Below are 22,675 nucleotides of genomic sequence, written 5' to 3'. Positions count from 1 at the left end.
TTTGGACTAGATCGGTCCAGAGTTGGATATAGCTACCAAAAGAACGATTATTTTGTTCTAGAAACTTGAACAACGACTTGTACTTAATACACCTGTCAATATCCGCGTCGAATTTAGTCCAAATCGGACCATATTTCGATAAAACTGGATTGAGGTGGTGGGTATCCAAAGATCAGCCCGCCGGACTTAACGTATTTTTACATATTTTTTATAATTTTTTCAATTTGAATTTTCATTTTCCCCAACGACATATTATGGAAGCGGGTAAAAAAAAGTTATTCCATGAACACTTCTCATGGGATCCATGGTTGAGGGCAGGTTAGGTTAGGTTGAAAAGAGGGTGCAGATATTAATCTGCCCCATGCCACTATGGACATACACCTAAGCCAGTAATCGGCTTGTTGTGCGCTCTAAAGACTATTGGGTTGCCCAAAAAGTAATTGCGGATTTTTTAAAAGAAAGTAAATGCATTTTTAATAAAACTTAGAATGAACTTTAATCAAATATACTTTTTTACACTTTTTTTCTTAAGCAAGCTAAAAGTAACAGCTGATAACTGACAGAAGAAAGAATGCAATTACAGAGTCACAAGCTGTGAAAAAATTTGTCAACGCCGACTATATGAAAAATCCGTAATTACATTTTGGGCAACCCAATATAAAGAAAATTTTAAATTAGGAATTCCGTTCTATTTACAAAGTCCTTAATTGTTTTCAATGCCACTCCCCTAAGTTGGTTCATGTCTGATATTGTGTCTCCACTTAAGTACCGGTATCTGTTGGACGCGAAAGCCGGGCAATGACAAAGAAAATGCTCCAACGTCTCATCATCTTCCCCACATGCCCTACACATGCTATCACTTGCCGCACCGATTTTACATAAGTGAGCTCGTAGTCCTTAGTGTCCCATTATGATACGAATAGCTATACTGACCTCCTTCTTGCTGCCTTTCAGTAATAGCTTCAGATCTTTTCACGATCTGAATCCCCCCATAGGATTTTCGCCGTCCTACCGACTGTTTCGCTGTTCCACAATGTTGCATATGCATTCGACGTCCACTCCCTTAACTCGGACTGCGTCGACGCGAAAGGCTTCGGGTTATCCAAGTTTATTGACGGCAGTCCTCTGGCCTTCACTGTCAAATCGTCTGCCCTTTCATTTCCCCTTACTCCATTATGGCCCGGCACCCAAATGATGCGGATTTTCCCATCCTCAGAGAAGGCGTTAATCTCCTTCTTACACTGCAAGACTGTTCGTGATCTTACTGTCCTGGTTGTAATTGCCCTTATGGCAATTTTACTGTCGGTAAAGATGTTCACATTCGACGTCCTCGCGTTAGCACCACACCACTTTACGCATTCCGTGATCGCCCGGATCTCCGCCTGCAAGACCGTATTATGGTCAGGCAGTCTAAAACAGATGTCAGGCCCTGGGTTTTCAATGTAAACCCCCAGGCCCACTCTGTCCTCTAGCTTTGATTCATCCGTGTAACATGATCTTCCAGATGGCAATACTAGGGTTCCGTCAATCGAAGACTGTGCCGATGGCAGCAGTGCCTCGCACTCGACTTCAAGGTTCATCTCAGGTATCCGGTTTCCGGTTTCCAGGTTTCCTATCGTCGCCTCGATTATACCGCGATGGTATGAGCTGCTCCCATCCTCAATCCATTCTCCCATCGCCTTAAGTCTCATAGCCGTTGTGGCTGTCTCACACTTAATCCGCAGTGCCCTAGTGGGCGTGGTCCTCATCGCTCCGCCTATGCCAAGACAACATGTTCTCGGGATGGTTGAGGGTATATATTAATTATCCAATTACCTTTTTTTGGTGTGTCCATGGGCGTTACACTATGTTATACGTGCTATTAAATTCGCATTTTTTTCATTTTGTTTTTTAATAATGATTTTTATAGATGGTGTAAAACAAAGTTGGAAAATTCACTGAATTATATTTCTGTTGGTAACAAATAACAACTAGGCATGACTTTCGTTCTGCCTTCCCTACACGCACTATATGCCTAATGGAAAGAGCTCTTTTCAAGCTCGATTTATTAAGTTCTCTTAAGCGCCTCCTTGCTGTATGGGATAGTAGGGCTTATGGACTGGCTCATTATTGCTGAGGGTGTATTGCTCTGGCACGGTTTCCGTTTCATAATCCTTAAGCTTCCTGTATAGCTCGTAAACGGGGTAAAGCAGAACTCCTTGAACAGCTGAAAAAAAAAAAAAAAACAAATTAATATTTTACCCTAGAAAGCGGTCTGTGAGAGTCCTCTACTCGTTAGCACTCTTCAATTCTATGAAATTATATGTTTATAACTTACCGCAAACTGCCAAATCGCTAAGGAGATCCAATGCTAGACTACCAGCTGGTTTATGCTTCCTCAGGCCACGGAAGAAAAGTCGAACCGATATCGATATGGTGAGCAAAATACCCGCATAGACGATATAAATGAAGGGCTTCATAAGTTCGTGACGATTCTAAAATGGAGATTATGAAAAAACAAGTAAGGACGGCCTTAAGTAGGGCAAAGCTGACTTTTTGATATCCAACACCATACTGATAATGCAGAAAATTTTGGTTTGAATTCTGCTAAAAATGTATACAAAAAAATTTTGTTGAGGGCAATATTTTATTCTACATACCAAGCTTCTGTCAAACCAGCAAAAATTAAAGCTTATAGGAAGTGAACCAGGATGATCAACAGACCGGTTTACATGGGAGTTATATCAGGTTAAAGACCGATTTGGACCGTACTAGGCACAGTTGTTGGAAGTCAGAAACGAACACTAAATGCAAAATTCCTGCCAAATCGGTCAAAAATTGCGGCTTGTAAGGGCTCAAGAAGACAATTCGGAAGATCGGTTTATTTTGGAGCTATATCAGGTTATAGACCGATTTAGACCGTACTAGGCACAGTTGTTGGAAGTTGTAATAGAACACTACATGCAAAATTGCAGCCAAATCGTTAAAAAAATTGCGGCTTCTACCGATTCAAGAAGTCAAATCGGGAGATCGGTTTATATGGGAGCTATATCAAGTTATAGACCGATTTGGACCGTATTTGGCACAGTTGTTGGAAGTTATAATGGAACATCACATGCAAAATTTCAGCCAAATCGCACAAAAATTGCGGCTTGTAAGGGCTCAAGAAGACAAATCGGAAGATCGGTTTATATTGGAGCTATATCAGGATATAGACCGATTTAGACCGTACTAGGCACAGTTGTTGGAAGTTGTAATAAAACACTACATGCAAAATTGCAGCCAAATTGGTCAAAAATTGTGGAGTCTACCGACTCAAGAAGTTAAATCGGGAGATCGGTTTATATGGGAGCTATATCAAGTTATAGACCGATTTGGATCGTATTTGGCACAATTGTTGGAAGTTATAATGGAACACTACATGCAAAATTTCAGCCAAATCGGACAAAAATTGCGGCTTGTAAGGGCTCAAGAAGTCAAATTGGGGGATCAGTTTATATGGGAGCTATATCAGGATATAGACCGATTTGGACCGTACTAAGCACAGTTGTTGGAAGTCATAATAGAACAACGCATACAAAATTTGAGCCAAGTCGGACAAAAATTGCGGCTTCTACCGACTCAAGAAGTTAAATCGGGAGATCGGTTTATATGGGAGCTATATCAAACTATAGACCGATTTGGACCGTACTAGACACAGTTGTTGGAAGTGATAACGGAACACCACATGGAAAATTTTAGCCAAATCGGACAAAAATTGCGGCTTCTACCGACTCAAGAAGTTAAATCGGGAGATCGGTTTATATGGGAGCTATATCAAATTATAGACCGATTTGGACCGTACTAGGCACAGTTGTTGAACGTCATAACAGAACACCACGTGCAAATCGGGAAAATATTGTGGCTTGTAAGTTCTTAAGAAGTCAAATCGGGAGATGGGTTTATATGGGAGCTATATCTTAATCTGAACCGATATGACCCATTTGCAATCCCCAATGACCTACATCAATATTAAATGTCTGTGCAAAATTTTAAGCTGCTACCCTTACGCATTCGACCGCTATCGGGATTTCGCCAAACATGGCTAGATCCACTCAGAATGTGGAGACTATGAAGAATATATATACCTTATGGCGTCTTAGATGAATATTTCGGGGTGCTACACACGGAATGACTGGCATACCCCCATCCTATGATGGTCAGTACAAAAAGTAACCTCTAAAAAGAAAATTTTAAGTTAGGAATTCCGTGCTACATACAAATTCTTTAATTGTTTGCCATGCTAAGCCCCTATGTTGGTTCATGTCTAGTTTGGTGTCCCTTAGCGGCGGTATCTGTTAGACGCGAAAGCTGGGCATGACTTCACTTGCCGGACCAAGTGAGTGAGCTCGTAGTTCTATGAGTCCCGTTATGATGCAAATTTTGCCCATGAACATCCCTCTAAGGCTGGCAACCTTCTCACATATCAATTAGTGCAAGATAAGGCGCCTCCTTTTTATAGCCGAGTCCGAATGGCGTACCGCAGTGCGACACCTCTTTGGAGAGAAGTTTTACATGGCATAGTATCTCACAAATGTTGCCACCATTAGGAAGGGAAAACCACAGCTGAAAAGTTTGTATGATGGTCTCACCAGGATTACATGACATAGTACATAACAAATGTTGCCACCATTAGGAAGGGAAAACCACCGCTGAAAATTTTTTCTGATGGTCTCGCCAGGATTCGAACCCAAGCGTACAGCGTCATAAGTGGACATGCTGACTTCTGGGCTATGGTGGCCTCTTATGATACCGAAAGCAATACTGACCTACTTCTTACTTTCTTTCAACAATAGCCTCGTCTTCTTACGATCTGAAACACTCCATGGGATTTTCGTCGTCCTATCGACTGTTTTGCCGTTCCACATGGTTGCATGCGAAGCGTCGACCCGAATGGCTTCGGGTTAACCAAGTTTATTGACGGCAGTCCTCTGGCCTTCACCGCCAAATCGTTAGTCCCTTACTCCGTTATGGCCCGGAATCCAAACGATGCGGATCGTGCCATCCTCAGAGAATGCTTTAATCTCCTTCTTACACTTCAAGACTGTTAGTGACCTTACCGTACTGGTTGATATTGCCCTTATGGCCATTTTACTGTCCGTAAAGATGTTCACACTCAATGTCCCTGCGTTAGTACCACACCACCTCACGCATTCCGTGATCGCCCGTACCTCCGCCTGCAAGACTGTATTATGGTCAGGCAGTCTTAAACAGATTTCAGTCCTTGGATTTTCATTGTAGACCCCCAGGCCTAATATTTTCTCTATGTTTGATCCATCCGTGTAACATGATACTTTGGTTCTATCAATCGAAGATTGTGCCGCTGGCAGCAGTTCCTCGCACTCGACCTCAAGGTTCATCTCAGGCATCCGATCGGAAACCTCTTCCATTCCTTCCAGGTTTCCTATCGTCGCCTTGAATATACCGCATTGGTATGAGCTGCTCCTATCTTGAGTCCATTCTCCCGTCGCTTTAAGTCTCATAGCCGCAGTGGCTGCCTCGCACCTTATCTGTATGTCAATGGGTCGGATATCTAGAATATTCTCCAGTGCCTTATTGGGTGTGGTCCTCATCGCTCCGCCTATGCCAAGACAACATGTTCTCTGAACCTGTGGTATGGTCCCAATGTTGCACTTTTTCTCCATTGCAGTCCACCAAACTACTGAGGCGTTAATAAATATTGGTCTAATCATGCTCCTTTAGAGCCAGTGGACAATCCTCCGATTCAGGCCCCATTTCGAGCCTACAGACCGTCTACATAATGTCCTATATCTGTGAGCCTTCTAAGTACACTTCTGAATGTGACACTTCCTATTAAGTTTCCTATCCAAGATCAAAATTGCAAATTTTGCCCACTAAGGAACAGGGGCAAACTTCTCACCTATTAATGAGTGCAGTCCAATTCAAGTTTAAGTTCAATGAAAAGGGGTCTCCTTTTTATAGCCGAACGGCGTGCCGCAGTGCGACACCTCTTTGGAAGTTTTACATGGCATATTACCTCACAAATGTTGCCAGCATTAGGAGGGGAAATACACCGCTAAAAATTTTTTCTGATGGTCTCGCCAGGATTCGAACCCAAGCATTCGGCGTCATAGGCGACCATGCTAACCTCTGCGCTACGATGGCCTCCAAGATCACTCCTTAGTATTTGACCTTGTCAGATATCCAAATCGTTTTGTTGACGAAACGTGGTGCGTCAAATTGGCCCACCTTCGTCTTTCTCGTCAATAAGGAGATTTCAGTCCTCTCTGGGTCAAACCCTTAGGTCTAGCCCAGTCATATGTTATCCGCAATTCCCTTTCGGCCCTTCTGCATAGCTGGTTCAAATCCTTACCCCTCAGAATTCATATCTCAGCATCCCCCCCCAGTCATCATCCGTAATAGGTCATTTATTGTGGTCACCCATAGGAGTGCCGATAACATGGAGGGCCTGTGGCGTGCCTTTTGCCACTTTCTCCCTTTTATTATACACCTATTCCTTAGCATATGGTTTATACAGTCTCTAAGAACCGGGTCCATCCGATACTGGTCTAAATATTGGATCAGTGTGTCTGTCGGCACATTGTTAAAAGCCCCCTCAATGTCGATGAGCCATAAGTTTACACTCTACACCACTACTGTGGTACAGGGTATTATAACTTAGTGAAAATGTTTGTAACACCCAAAATTAAGAGATATGGACCCATTGATAAGCATACCGATTAGCTCAGAAACACTTTCCGGTTCGATTTAGCTATGCCCGTCTCTCTGTCCGTCTGTTCATGTTAATTTGTGTACAAACTACGGGTCGCAGTTTTCATCCGATGGTCTTCAAATTTGGTTCAGGCATGATTTTCGGCCTAGAAACTAAGCCTATTGAAATTGGAAAAATTCGGTTCAGATTTGGATATAGCACCCATATATCCGCTCGTCCGATTTGGACTTTTATTGCAAAAATGTGGTCATTTGTTTATCGATTATATCGAAATTTGGCAGGAAGCATTTTCTCTTGACTCGCGATACTTGTGAATTTCATAGAAATTGGTCCAGATTTAGATATAGCTCTCATATATATCGCCCGATTTTCACTCCTAGAGCCACTGCAAGCGCATTTATTGACCAATCTTGCCAAAATTTTGCACAACGCTTTCCTTGATGTATACAACTGAGAAGTTTGCTCGAAATCGGTTCAGATTTAGATATAGCTCCCATATATATGTTCGTCCGAATTTGAGAAATATTGCAATAAAGTGCTTATTTATAAACCGACTCTCTCGAAATTTGGCATGATGTATTTTCTTCTAACTCTCGACATTACTGGTGAACGGCATAGAAATCAGCTAGGTTTAGATATAGCTGTCATATATGTATATCGCCTGATTTTCGCTAAAAGAGCCACTGCAAACACATTTTTTAACCAATCGTGCCATAATTTGCAAAACACTTTCCTCGACGACTACCACATTATCTAAGAAGTTTGCTTGAAATCGGTTCAGAATTAGATATGCAAATGCAAATTTTGCCTTCGAAAGTTCCACTAAGAAACAGGGGCAAACTTCTCACATATCAATGAGTGCAGTCCGATTCAAGTTTAAGCTCATTGAAAGGGGCCTCCTGTTTATAGCCGAGTCCGAACAGAGTGCCGTAGTGCGACATCTTTTTGGAGAGAAATTTTATATGAAATAGTAACTCATAAATGTTGCCAGCATTAGAAGGGGAAAACCACAGCTGAAAATTTTTTTTGATGGTCTCGCCAGGTTTCGAACCCAGGCGTTCATCGTCATAGGCGGACATGCTATGGTGTTCATGCATATAGTTCCCACATATATTTTCGTCAGATTTTGGGTAATTTGCAGTAATATTGTCATTTGTCAACCGTAGTTATTACAGTTTGAACACATTTGCTCGAAATTTGATACGGATTGTTCAATAACCCATCTGAAAACATTCGCCGACGTCCATCAAAATTTGATAAAGCTACCACATTGTACTAATAGAGTAGGTGAAGGGTATTATACAGTCGGCACCGCTCGAATTGTGCCCTTCCTTACCGGTTTTTGACTTCATTTTGTTCACCTCGATGAGTTCTTTCGATACAAGAAAAAATCATGCAATTTGGTCTTGTACGTACTTTGACACCCTGTATTTCAACCATGTGCCACTACAGGGTATCTTAATGTCAAAATATGAAAACATAACATGTCTTCTGCAATTGCAATCAGAGTATACTCGAGGGTTTTAGCGAAGTTTGGCCACATTTTCCCATTGTCGCCCACAGTGTGACGTGAGGAGTCACAAGCAAAACTTTCGTGTAAAATCTCGTGACGAGCGGCCAACAAATCACCAAATTATTGCAGTTCTAGTCAAAATCCGATGAACATAAATATGAGAGCCACATCAAATCTGAACCAATTTCTATAAAATTCAACATCAATGTAGGGAGCCATCGGAATCGTGCAAAATTTCGTGAGAATCATTGGAATATTAGTCCATCATTGAAATATTAGTCCAAATCGAAAGAACATATGGGTGCTACATCCAATATGAACCGATTTTTTCCAGTTTCAATATGCTTCGTCAAAAAAGATGCCTCTGGCAAATTTAAAGCCAATGGTATGACAATTGCAGCCTGTATTTTGTATGTCAGACAAACGTGCATAGCTAAATCGATTCAAAAATAATTCCGAGTCGATCCATATACCTATCCATGCGGCTAGCTCTCTTCCTTCACGGCGTTACAAACAAATGCCCTAAGTTATAATACTCTGTACCACGGTAGTGGTATACAAAAATATATTCACTTAGAATTTTTATTAAACTCACCTGTTTTAGACCAACCATTAGGGCAATGGAGGTACCAAACACAGAGAGACAGTAGATGAGAAGCACAACTACCAAACCAATCAGCCAGTTATTTACCTCCCCTAAAAAACATAAATGATATGGCATTAATTAAAATACTCTTATATTAAATAACTCAAAATTTTCGGCCGGGTCGAATGTTAAGAACCCATCACCATGGATTATGTAAAAAATTTACTCAGAGGCATAAGTGTACTTTACCGATGATCAATATTTTGACGAAATGACTAGATAAGCATATAACCCATCCTATAATGATTGGTTAAAAATATGTGAAAGTTATCAGAAACCATTAATGACGGAACCAATAATTACGGAATTTATGGTGAAGGAATCCTTGAGGAGCTTTAAACCATTTAAGTCACCCGGACCTGATGGAATATTTCCATGGTTACTACAGAAACAGGCAGACTATCTGTCGCCTCATCTGGCCTAAATTTTCACAGTGTGCCCAGGACTTGCATATACTCCAAAAGCCTGGCATGAGGCAAGGGTGGTGTTTATACCCAAGCCCGGCAAGGCAAGTTAGGCGACACCAAAGGCCTACAGACCCATAAGTCTTACGTCCTTTCTACTCGAAACCATGAAACGTATTGTGGACACCATGATAAAGAGTAGGACATCCAGCGAACTGGTCAAATACATACAGCACGCCTATGTCAAGGGAAGGTCGGTGGAGACTGCCATGCACAAGGTTGTGCATAAAATAGAAGAAACCTTCGATGCCAAAATGTACATCCTGGCGGTATGCATTGACATGTAGGGGGCTTTTAACAATGTGCGGACCGACACACTGATCCAATCCTTAGACCAGTGCCGGGTGGACCCGGTCCTTAGAGACTGGATATACCATATGCTAAAGAGCAGGTGGATAAATTGTGTATCCCATGGCTTAAATATAAGGGAGAAAGTGGCACAGGGCACGGCACAGGGGGGCATTTTGTCGTCACTCCTATGGGTGACCACCACAAATGACATATTACCGGATTTGAACCAGACTGCTACGCAGACGATGTTATAATACTTCTAAGGGTTGAAGATCCGAACGAGCTATGCAGAAGGGCCGAAAGAGTCTTGCATATGGCATATGACTGAGCTAGACCCAGAGGTCTCAATGTTAACCCAGAGAAGACTGAAATATGCCTGTTCACGAGAAAGACGAAGGTCGGCCAATTTAACGCACCAAGTTTCCTTAATAAGACGATTTCGATATCGGACAAGGTCAAATATTTAGGTGTGATCTAGGACAGGGAACTGAATTGGAAGTGTCACTTTGAGAAGCGTACTGAGAAGACTCACAGATGTTGGGCACTGTGTACACGGGCCGGGCCGTAGGCTCGTAATGGGGCCTGAAGCCTAGCATAGTCCGCTGGGTCTACAGGAGCGTGATTAGACCAATACTTTTGTACGCCTCATTAGTTTAGTGGACTGCTATGGAGAAAAAGTGCATCAAAAAGACCATACAACAGGTTCAGAGAACATGTTATCTTGGCATAGGTGGAGTGATGAGGACCATGCTCACTAGGACAATGGGTACTATTCTAGATATCCGGCCCATTGACATACAGATTATGTGTAAGGCAGCCACTGCAGCTATGATACTTAAGGCGATGGGAGAATTGATTGAGGATGGGAGCAGCTCATACCACCGCGGTATAATCGAGGTGACAATAGGAAACCTGGAAGGAAGGGAAAAGATTTCCGATCGGATACCGGAGATGAACCTTGAGGGCGAGTGTAGCCATCGGCACAGTCTTGGATTGACGGAACCCTAGTATTGCCATCTGGAAGATCATGTTACACGGATTGATCAAAGCTAGAGGACAGAGTGGGCCTGGGGGTTTACATTGAAAACCCAGGGACTGAGATCTGTTTTAGACTGCCTGACCCTAATACGATCCTGCAGGCGGAGATTCGGGCGATCAGGAAATGCGTGAGGTGGTATGGTGCTAACGCGAGGACGTAGAGTGTGAACATTTTTACCGACAGCAAAATTGCCATAAGGGCAATAACAACCAGGACGGTAAGGTCACGAACAGTCTTGCAGTGTAAGAATGAGATTAACGCCTTTTCTGAGGATGTCAAAATCCGCATCGTTTGAGCGCCGGCTATAACGGAGTAAGAAGAAATGAAAGGGAAGACGATTTGACGGTGAAGACCATCAGCCGTCAATAAACTTGGTAAACCCGAAGCCTTTCGTGCCGACGCAGTCCGAGTTAAGGGAGTGGGGGACGAATGCACATGCAACATTATGGAACAGCGAAACAGTCGGTAGGACGGCGAAAATCCTATGGGGGGGGGGGGGATCCAGATCGTTCGAATCCTGGCGAGACTATCAGAAAAAATTTTCAGCGGTGGTTTTCCCCTCCCAAAGCTGGCAACATTTGTGGGGTACTATGTCATGTAAAATATCTCTCTAAAAGAGGTGTCCACAACGCCACGCCGTTCAGACTCGGCTATAAAAAGGAGACCCTTTATCATTGAGCTTAAACTTGAATCGGACTGCACTTATTGATATGTGAGAAGTTTGGCCCTGTTCCTCAAGGGAATGTTCATGGGCAAAATTTGCATTTGCAGTTAGGTTAAGCCCTTCGACATCCTTCTTCAATTTGTCTCAGATCGGTGCAGATTTGGATATAGCTGTCATATAGTCCGATCTCGCAACTTAAAGTTTTGGGCCCATAAAAAGCGCATTTATTGTCCGAAGTCGCCAAAATTTGGGACAATGAGTTGTGCTAGGTCCTTCGACATTCTTCTTCAATTTGGCCCAGATCGGTCCAGATTTAGATATAGCTGCCATATAGACCGATCTCTTGATTTAATGTTCTGGGCCCATAAAAGGCTCATTTATTGTCCGAAGTCGCCAAAATTTGGGACAATGAGTTGTGCTAGGCCGTTCGACATTCTTCTTCAATTTGGCCCAGATTGGTCCAGATTTGGATATAGCTGGCATATAGACCGATCTCTTGATTGAAGGTTTAGGCCCATAAAAGGTGCATTTATTGTCCGATGTCGCCAAAATTTGAAACAGTGCGTTAAGTTAAGACCATCGATTTACATCTGCAATATGGTACAGATCGGTCCAGATTTGGATATGGCTGCCATATAGTCCGATCTCTCGATTTAAGGTTTTGGGCCCATAAAAGGTGCATACATCGTCCGATATCGCCCAATTTGGGACAGTGAGTTTTGTTAGGCTCTTGGAAATTTTTCTGCAACTTGGCCCAAATAGGTCCAGATTTGGATATAGCTGCCATATAGACCGATCTCTCGATTTAAAGTCTTGGCCCCATAAAAGGCGCATTTATAATCCGATTTTACTGAAATTTGACACAGTGACATATGTTCGGCTTTTCGACATCTGTGTCGTATATGGTTCAGATCGGTTTATTTTTACAGAATTGAACAATGATTTCTACTTATTAGTATTTGGTCAAAATCGGAACATATTTCGATACAGCTGCTATAGTGCATAAGGTATGCATTTTTCATCGGATTTTGACCAAAGCTGGTTTACGTATATACCCGAGGTGGTGGGTATCCAAAGTTCGGCCCGGCCGAACTTATTGCCTGTTTACTTGTTTTGCTTGCTCTCTTCTTAATAATATGATATTTGTTAAGAGACAAACTTAAAGGGATGGTTATATTCTCTTAAGTTTACCTTCTATTTTGAGTCAAAACAAAAGCTGTTCTGGTTACAGATTTATGTGATAAATTAATACAACTTTTCTGTATTATTCATACTGTATAATGTGGAATTTTCATCCCGAAATCCTAAGATTTAAGACTCATTTCATAGCACTTTTCATTCTCAACTCTCAACATCATAATACATACATAGTAGGGTCAACACAATCTACTATCTGTTCAATTGCCTCATTTCCAATATTTTTGTTTTTATTTTTTTTGTTTTTATTTCGATATATAAGTAGGTGTTAAGCATCTAGCAGCCACACTTACCGAATTCTTCCACAAATTCTTCATCTTTTGGAATAGCCAGGAAAAACGCAAATAAAATCGCACCAATTACACTGAATATCATGTAAATAATGGCAGTTATCCAACTGAAACTTCGTAAAGGGAAGCCCATTTTTTTGTATGGAGATATTTTGCATATATTTTCTTTCTTTTTTTAAAAAAAAGGAGGTACACACTGCTATTGTCAATGAACGCGACAACTTTTGCTTAGCCTATTAATGTGCGAACTAAATAAAATTGCCAAAATAAAAATTTGCAAAAGATGTCTAAGAGAATTTTATTTAAGTTCATGTGCATACACACATAGATTCTTAACTTGAGTGCTTAGGGTTGCCAAATTTTGGGAATAAATGACACTTCAAAATCGAAATTTGCATCAATGTCATTTTGTTTATTTCGAAGCCCATTTCATTTCCTTTAAGCCTCACATTGACATGGTCGGTAAATATGCCCGATTTAGGGGTGTTTTGGGGAGTGAGGTAGTTCACCAATCACTAAACCCTGAAAATATATCAACAACGTGCTCTATTCTCATATATTTGAACCCCATATTGGCATTGGCCTCAAAATTGGATATTAAATTCGTTTTCTTATCTCATATACCATTCCTTTAATTCCCTTATTGCAAGAGCCAGCAAATATTTCCGGTTTGTGGGGTATGGGCCCTAAAAACTATGAATATGGCGATCCACTGTCTTGAAGACCCAAATTGTCGTGGTGAGCAAATACGTCCTATTTGGGGGTTGTTATGGTGGTGGGCCGTCCCATAGATGTCAGATACGTGGTCTACTCCCAAATACGTTTAATTTGAGCCTCATATTTTCATAGTCGGTAAACATGACCGGCATGGGGGGTGTTTTGAGGGACGGACGGCCACTCAGTGGGATGGCCTTGAAAATATATATCGTATTCATGTTCTACTCTAAAAATCCTCTTATTTAAACCTTATATTGCAATAGCCAGCAAATACTTCTTATTTGGGTGGGGTTGTGGGGATGGGTTGGTCTCATAGTCACTTTTTCCGAATATTGGTATCAGATTCGTGCTTTACTCCCAAAGATCTATCATTTGAGCCGCATATTGCTATAGTCGTAAATTTGTCCCCTTGGGGGAGTGGCGCCCACCAAACCCATATTTGGATATCAGATTCGTTTTCTTCACTCAAATACCTTTTATTTAAGCCTCATATTCCCATTGTCAGTAAATAAGTCCTGTTTGGGGGTGTTTTGGGGAAGGGGTGGACCCCCAGAAACATGGTCCCACATTTGGATATTAGATTCGTATTCTACTCGCAAGTACCTTTCGTTTGAGTGCCATATTGCTATGGTCGGTAATTATGTCCGATTTAGGGCTATTTTGGGGGTTGGGTTGATTCCTCTAACACTTAGTCCGACAATTGGATATCAGGTACGTTTTCTTATCCTAAATACCTTTCATTTGAGTCCCATATTGTCGTGATTGGTCTAAATATATGTTTGGTAGGTTTAAGGGTGGGGCGGCCCCCCTAGGTACCCCATCTGAAATTTGGATACCTAATTTTTGTTTGTAGGTTACTTTAAGAGAGCACACAAAATTTCGCTTAAATCGCACCACCCATCTCCGAGATCTGGAGTTTCTGAAAATTAGGGTGAAGGGGAGTGACCGCCCCTTCTTCCAAATATCAAAAAATATAGTACCTTATTTTCACCACAGGATCGTTATGTACCATTTGTGAAAAATTCAAGAAAATCGGTTCAGTCGCTTCTGAGTCTATAAGGAGAGCGTAATTCTTATCCGATTTTGCTGAAATTTGGCACATTTGCTGTATCTATGACCTCTAACAAACGTGCCAAATATAGTCTGAATGGGTCCAAATATAGTCTGAATAACCTAATATAGCTCCCATATGAACCGATCTACCGATTTTACTTCTTGCGCCTTTATAGGGCGTAATTCTTATCCGATTTAGCTACAATTTTTCACAGTGATATCTTCTATGCTCTTTAATATAGGTGCCAAATATGGTTTGAATCGGTGCATGACCTTGTATACCTCCCATGCAAACCTATCTCCCCATTTTATTTCGTAAGCCCCTAGAGGGCTCAATTCTTATTCGATTTGGTTGAAGTTTTGCTCAATGGGACCTATTATTATCTTGAACATACATGGACCGAATTGGTTTATAAGCTGACATTGTTCCAATAGCATAGCAAAATTCTTATCCCTCATCCTTTGTTTGCCTATAAAGAGATACCGGGCAAAGAACTTGACGATCTATGGTGGAGGGTATATAAGATTCGGCCCGGCCAAACATAGCACGTTTTCGTGCTACTATTAAGACCGCACAATACAACGATTACTGGCTTAGGTGTTTGTCTATAGTGGCATATCGTAGTCGGACATAGAGCTTTCGAAGGGATGCGGCGGAAATCCTTTTTTTTTTTCTTCGCATTTAGAGCGCACAACAAAAGGCGATTACTGGCTTAGGTCCATAGTGGCATGCGGTGGATTGATATCCGACTGATTGTCAATGTTATTTACTTTAATGTATAGAATAAGAAACCCCTCTATATCAATGGCAAATCCTAATAAGCAATTATTTTTCTTTACTTCCAGGTGAGTTTCAGTATTTGAGGTTTTGAAAAGAAAATTTCTGTAAGAATTGAAAGTGTACCAAATTCATCGAAATGAACTTACAAAACGTAAGACATACAACATAGCTCTTAAAATTATTAGAATTGGCAACTGTTCACTTTAAGGTAAGACAAATATTTTGTAGTGAATTTTTGCACCAATTTCTTTGTCAGGCTAAACTCGATTTGAACCGATTTGGAGCATACTTCCATGGATTTTGTCTTAATACAGACCGATTTAGCCGTTTATGATTCCCATTGACCTACATTCGTTCGAAAAATAGCATGATTTTGACAGACGGACGTTGTCGTCGTTCTCCCCGCATTCCAAGCACACTGGCCCCGAAGGTTGTTCTTATCTCTTTTTATATCCACCACCGAAGGAAGGGAGTATATTCATTTTGTCATTTCGTATGCAACATATCGAAATATCCATTTCCGAACCTATAAAGTATATATATTTTTGATCGTCGTAAAAATCTGAGACGATCTATCCATGTCCGTCCGTCTGTGTGTTGAATTCACGCTACAGTCTTTAAAAATAGAGATATTGAGCTGAAACTTTGCACAGATTCCTTTTTTTTGTTCATAAGCAGGTTAAGTTCGAAAATAGGCTATATCGGACTATATCTAGATATAGCCCCCATTAAGACTGATCCTCCGATTTAAGGTCTTAGGCCCATAACAACCACATTATTATCCGATTTTGGTGAATTTCGGAACAGTGAGTTGTGTTAGGTTACTCGATATAAAGGGTGATTTTTTTGAGGTTAGGATTTTCATGCATTAGTATTTGACAGATCACGTGGGATTTCAGACATGGTGTCAAAGAGAAAGATGCTCAGTATGCTTTGACATTTCATCATGAATAGACTTACTAACGAGCAACGCTTGCAAATCATTTTCAGTGAATGGGCCCTAGAAAAGTTGGCAGAAAATCCGCTTTTTTATCGACAAATTTTGTTCAGCGATGAGGCTCATTTCTGGTTGAATGGCTACGTAAATAAGCAAAATTGCCGCATTTGGAGTGAAGAGCAACCAGAAGCCGTTCAAGAACTGCCCATGCATCCCGAAAAATGCACTGTTTGGTGTGGTTTGTACGCTGGTGGAATCATTGGACCGTATTTTTTCAAAGATGCTGTTGGACGCAACGTTACGGTGAATGAACACATTTCGAACCGAACACTGATTTTGGTAATAAAATTCAATGATTTGCAAGCGTTGCTCGTTAGTAAGTCTATTCATGATGAAATGTCAAAGCATACTGAGCATCTTTCTCTTTGACACCATGTCTGAAATCCCACGTGATCTGTCAAATACTAATGCATGAAAATTCTAACCTCAAAAAAATCACCCTTTATATCTTCAATTTGGCCCCAATCGGTCCAGATTGGGATATAGCTGCCATATAGACTGATCTCTAGATTTAAGGTCTTGGCTTATAAAAAGCGTATTTATTATCCAATTTTGCCAAAATTTGGGACAGTGAGTTGTGTTAAGCCCTTCGACATCCTTCTTCAGTTTAGCCCAGATCGGTTCAGATTTGGATGTAGCTGCCAAGTAGACCGATCTATCGCTTTATGGTTTTGCCGTGGGCCCATACCTGCCGTGGGCCCATACCTGTCGTCTCCTTTGCGGAGACTCTTATAACCGTACTTTTTAACCTCTTATTAAGGGTCAGCAACACCTTCGTCCTCTTCCGGTCAACAGTTGGCCATAGTGTCTTGGCAATCCGCCATTCATCCGCAGATTCCCATCTCGTCAACGCCTTCGCACTGGGCATCTCCTCTACGAAGTTCAGTAGTTCGATAAAAGATAAGTGTGCAAAACCGGCCAGATGTCTGCCTGCTGGATCTCCTTTGAGGACAACGTAATGGCACACATCCCTCCCTCAAAGACCTTTCACTCGGCTGGCAGTCTAACTGACATACCGTGTACGATTCTCTCCGTGTAAAATTCCACTCCCATCTCTGACTCCATCCTGAAGCGGTCAGTGAAGGCATAGGTCTCATCCAACTCAAGCTCAGTATTCGCCACCCACTCCTCCACCCACTCCTCCACCCACTCCTCCACCCACTCCTCCACCCACTCCCCCACCCACTCCTCCACCCACTCCCCCACCCACTCCCCCACCCACTCCTCCACCCACTCCTCCACCCACTCCTCCACCCACTCCTCCACCCACTCCTCCACCCACTCCTCCTTCCAAATCGGTCTCGGCGACAGGTAGTGTGAGTCTACGTACCATCTGCATCCATGATCCCCTGAATGGAAAAGTGGCCGTGTCCCTGTCCGTCTTCTCTCACCTTGCCAAGATCTCTCAGCCTAAGCGCTACCTTAACGGCCGAAGTTTTCTTCTAAAGTAGAGAAGAAAGTTCACCCTTTGAAGAGTTGTCTGTCATTTTGTATCTTTTTATACCTACCGCCATAGGATGGATGTATACACACCTAGTCATTCCGTTCGTAACACTTCGAAATATTGATCTAAGGCCCCATATATACTTGATCGTCTGGACATTTTGAGTCGATCTAGACATTCGCTTCCGTCCGTCCGTCCCTACGTCCGCCGAAATCACGATAGCGGTCGAATGTAACAAGCTAATCGCTTGAAATTTTGCACAGATCTTTCTTATTGAGGTAGGTCGTTAGGGGATTGCAAATTGGTCATATCGGCTCAGATTTGGATATAGCTCCCATATAAACCGATCTCCCGATGGGACATATTTAGCCTCTAGAAGCCTCAATTGTTATCCGATTAGGCTGAAATTTTGTATGTGGTGGTCCGAGGTACGGCTGAAATCGGCGTATAACCTGATATTGCTCCCATCTTAACCGATCTCCCGATTTGACATATTTTGCCCCTGGAAGCTGCAATTTTTATCCGATTTGAGTCGATCTAGCCATGTGATTCCGTCCGCCCGTCCCTACGTCAACCGAAATCACGATAGCCGTCGAACGCAAAAAGCTAGCCGCTTGAAATTTTGCACAGATACATCTTATTGAGGTAGGTCATTATGGATTGCAAATTGGTCATATCGGCTCAGATTTGAATGCAACTCCCATACAAACTGATTTCCCGATTTGACATATTTAGCCCCTAGACGCCCCAATTGTTATCCGATTAGGCTGGAATTTTGCATGTGTTGGTCCGATACGACGTCCAATAACCGTTCCAAGTACGGAAATCGGTGTATAACGTGATAGAGCTCCCATCTAACATCCCATAATACAGATCTCCAGCTTTCCCCTGTTCCTTAATGGAATGTTCATGGGCAAAGTTGCATTTTTGCGATCTCCAGAAATATTTGCACTAAGATGTTTCTTCTAATCTCTCCAGAGACTTTACCAAAAAGGACGGAACAAAAGGACAAAAATCTTTACTCTTATATGGTGCGGTTTTCATGCCTTAGGAATGTAAGTTAGCTATGTGTCTCTACGTCTACGCTTAAGCAGAATATATCTCCCCAAGACAAGAAGTCAGTCCTTCCTTTAATCGCCAGACCCTGAAAAGGTTTCACTGGTTGAATTGCAAGTTGCATTCGATACAACTTGCAATTCAACCAGTGAAACCTTATCAGGGTCTAGCGATTAAAGGAACCGAAACTTTTTATCATTCAAAGAATTCTTGTGTCATATACATCAGTGACAACCTATTCTGGCGCCACAATATCCATTCGAGAATTTAAAGGGAAATGTGTATCAAGGAGTAGTTCTGGTATGTCCGCACTAGACATATGAAAATTTGCCCATTAACATTCAATTAAGGAACAGGGGCAAACGTTCCACATATTAATGAGTGATAGCCAGAATCAAGTTTAAGCTCAATAGTACGTTGAACCACAGTAGTGGTGTAGGGCATAGTGATAAGGGACCTCATGTTTACAGACAAGTCCGTACGGCGTTCCGCTCTGCGGCCATTGAAAGTTCATTGCGCGCTTCTTGTGTTCAGCGACGAAGTTCGTTTTTAGCTCAATGAGTACGTACATAAACAGCATTGTCGATTTTGGAGTGAAGATTAGCCAGAAGCAGTCACAGCTTGGTGCGGTTTATGGGCTGGTGGCATCATTGGACCGTACTTCTTCAAAGGTGATCCTTTTCTTAAAGTAACTGTAAATGGGGAGCGCTATCGTGAGTTGATATCCAGCTTTTTTTTGCTCAAAATGCAAGAGTTTGACTTGAATGACATGTGGTTTCAAAAACACGGTGCCACATGCCACGGTCCATATAATGGTACGGTTCATTATGTGTACCGTACCATCGATTGAAATAAAGATTTCATCCATTTTTCTGAATTTTATGTGTTTTTTTTTGAAAAACTATAGCTCTTAAAAAGTCACCCTTTACCTCACAAATGCCGCCAGCATTAAGAAGGAATAAGCACCGTTAGCACCCAGTCGTTCTGCGTCATCAGTGGACATGCTAACCCTGCTGTACGATTTCCTCCCTAGACATTGACCACCCAGCAAAAAAATTGCTACATTTCCAGCAGCTTTGTAAGGGATCCTCAAAAATTGTTGCCTTATAAAAGCATTGCAAAAATGTACAGTAAATCTTCACGAAATTTAGTACTGATCTGTACAATTCCTCCTTATCTAAGCTAAATTTGTTTGGATACAGCTCCCCTTTATTAGGCTTTTCGATATTCACTTATTCATGATTTTCATGATAATTGGTGCGGTTTGTTTCATCACCCATCTGAATATCTCAACCAAAGTCTATCAAATTCTGTTTTTTAGTGCATCCATATAATGATGTTTCCCAACTTGCACTTATAGTGTGTTCAGCCACTTTTTTGTTAATCTCAGTTTTGGCAATTTTAATTAACATCATATGGCAACTCTGCTATAATACACATCAAACAACAACATGTTCTCACTAATGTTTCTCACACAACAAGTTATGTAGATGGGTGAATCTCTTTAAATTGTCGAAGGCATGACGTTATTCTACAAATAACAACCGGCTAGATTGTATGGAGCCCAAGCGTTTTTGTTTATGCGCCTCTTTGTCGTTCTCCAACAGTTTTGATAGGCAATAGATTTGTATAATGCAATCTCACCTAGTTCTGTTTCCCCTTTCAGTCGAATAATATGTGGCTGGCCATTCAGTAGACTCTCTGTGTTATATGAACACTGCTATCAATGACGTCACATTGGCGCCAATTTTGCCACAACAATAGCCACTGAGAGTATGAGTGCTCTTGCAACCAAATGGTTCAGCTAGTGTAGAGCAGAGATGGAAAAATAGAAAAGTTTGAAATAGTACCATAAAGGTACTTTTTGGCAAAAATTTAGAAAAAAATTCAAAGTGGCACTTATCAAAGGTTGAAAGCATGTAGGTTTTAGAAATATGCAACTGGGTGTTAACTGATGACAGATAATTATGCCATTACTGACCATAAATCTTATATATAAAATTCAATTTGTGTTTGTTTGTTTGTCGGTTTGTTTGTTTGGTCCGTGTAGACTTAAAAACACCTGAACCGATTTCCTTGAAATTTTCACAGATTGTGTAGGTTGGTTTGGAAGGAAACATAGGTTATATATTTTTTTGATACAAGTGGACCGATCGGGACAATATGGGATTCAAATGAAAAGTATTCAAGTAGAGTACGAATTTCATAATAAAAGTTGGGTCCAAGTACCTGGGAACCGCCCCAGCCCCGAAACCCTTAAAATAGGTTTATTTGACGATCATAACAATGTGGAACTCAAATGAAACATGGTCACCTAGTAGGAATATGCGTTACAATTTGTTGATAACGGAAGGGGGCGGACCCTCCACCGTTACATCAAAAAACACCACCCAAAATCAAAAGTAGTCCGATAAGTTCAATATGGGTATCAAATAAAAAGTATGCGGGAGTAGATAACATATCTGGCATACAAATGCATGTCATATAGACTGAAAAACGGCAGAACTGATTTTTTCGAAATTTTCGCATATTGTGTTGTGGTCTGGAAGGAACCATAGGCTATATAAATTTTCGGTATCGGAAGGGGGACGGACCCTCCCTCTTATGCAAAAAACACAACCCAAAATCAAAAGTGGACCGATCAGGACAATATTGGTATAAAAAGAATAGTATTGGAGAGTATAATACGAATATGGTATCAAAATGTGAGTCTAAGTACCCATCGGGCCGCCCCAACCCCAAAAGTGCCTCAAACAGACATATTGGACGTTCATTTCAATATGGAGCTCAAATGAAAGGTATTCGGGAGTAGATTTCGATTCTGGCATTCAAATTCAGATCGAAATATAGGGGGTCATGCCACCCCTCAAAAACGATATTAGACCCAATATGACTATATGATACCTGGCTGAACCGATTTTCTTAATATTTTCATAGATTGTTTTCGTTTGTCTAGAAGGAAACATAGGCAATATAATTTTAGATATCGGATGGAGGCGGACCTTCCCTTTTACCGCAAAACGCCACCAATATCCGAAAGTGGTCCGATGGGCACAATAAGGCTATCAAATGAAAGGTAATGGAGACCAGAACACGAATATGATATTAAAATTTGGGTTCAAGTACCCAGCGAACGAATTTGATATCTATTTTCAGTAAAAAGTGCCGGTGGTCGCCCCAGCCCCAAAACACCCTCCAAACAGCTCATATTTACCAGCCATGGCAATATGGGGCTCAAATTTAAGGGATATTTGATATCCATATTTGAGTCGAAATGTCTGAGGTGCCATCCCTCCCCTAATGAGAAAATTACCCTAAGGAAGAACATTACCACCAGGAACCGAGAAGGGGCAAATTCACACACAATGAGTGGTTTCCGATTCAAGTTTAAACTCAATGATAAGGGACCTTTCTTTATAGGCGAAACCGAAGGGCTACCCGCAGTGCGACACCTTTTTGGAAAAAATTTTTAAATGACCATGCATGGCATTGTGCCTCGCAAATGTCGCCAACATTAAGAAGGGAAAAACACCGCTTTGTTCGATATTCTCGCCAGGATTCGAACGCATTCAGCGTCATAGGCTACAATGGCAAGATTTCGATATGCGAAGTATCCCCACCCTAAAAAGATATTAAAGAGTTAAAGAAGGCGCAGCGGAGCGGGCCCAGTTCGGCTAGTGTTCAATAAAAAAGATCAAATGTCCAACTTTTTCCTTCGATTATTGTGTTGTTGTAGATCATGGGTTCTAGCAATATAGTCAAAACTTTTCTTATCCGCTCCAGATCCCTGAGGACCTTTTTTATGCTCCGC

The 22,675-nt window shown here is 41.5% G+C and overlaps 2 protein-coding genes across 2 annotated transcripts in view; one reads left to right on the top strand and one right to left on the bottom strand.

Annotated features, from left to right (window-relative positions):
• Positions 1-22,675, top strand: part of LOC106092224 (uncharacterized) — a 288,892-nt gene that overhangs the window by 71,396 nt on the left and 194,821 nt on the right. The gene's annotated exons all lie outside the window — the stretch shown is intronic.
• LOC106090870 (uncharacterized) lies at positions 1,926-13,078 on the bottom strand. The gene is made up of 4 exons (XM_013257208.2): positions 12,820-13,078; positions 8,821-8,921; positions 2,318-2,474; positions 1,926-2,206 (listed from the first exon to the last, which is right to left on the bottom strand). The coding sequence occupies exons 1-4, from the start codon at positions 12,947-12,949 to the stop codon at positions 2,058-2,060; spliced, it is 537 nt and encodes a 178-aa protein (XP_013112662.2). The 5' UTR covers positions 12,950-13,078; the 3' UTR covers positions 1,926-2,057.

The sequence above is a fragment of the Stomoxys calcitrans genome, chromosome 5 (assembly GCF_963082655.1).
Source record: "Stomoxys calcitrans chromosome 5, idStoCalc2.1, whole genome shotgun sequence".
NCBI classification, from domain to species: Eukaryota; Metazoa; Arthropoda; class Insecta; order Diptera; family Muscidae; genus Stomoxys; species Stomoxys calcitrans.
This window is presented reverse-complemented; position numbering and strand designations above follow the sequence as displayed.

Bases quoted from the DNA above. Each gene is read 5' to 3' on its own strand.
- LOC106090870 (XM_013257208.2), bottom strand. From the start codon at position 12,949: ATGGGCTTCCCTTTACGAAGTTTCAGTTGGATAACTGCCATTATTTAC. The intron at 2,475-8,820 runs GTGAGTTTAATA...TCTCCATTTTAG, and splicing joins TAATGGTTGGTCTAAAACAG to AATCGTCACGAACTTATGAA. The intron at 2,207-2,317 runs GTAAGTTATAAA...TTTTTTTTTCAG, and splicing joins TAGCGATTTGGCAGTTTGCG to CTGTTCAAGGAGTTCTGCTT.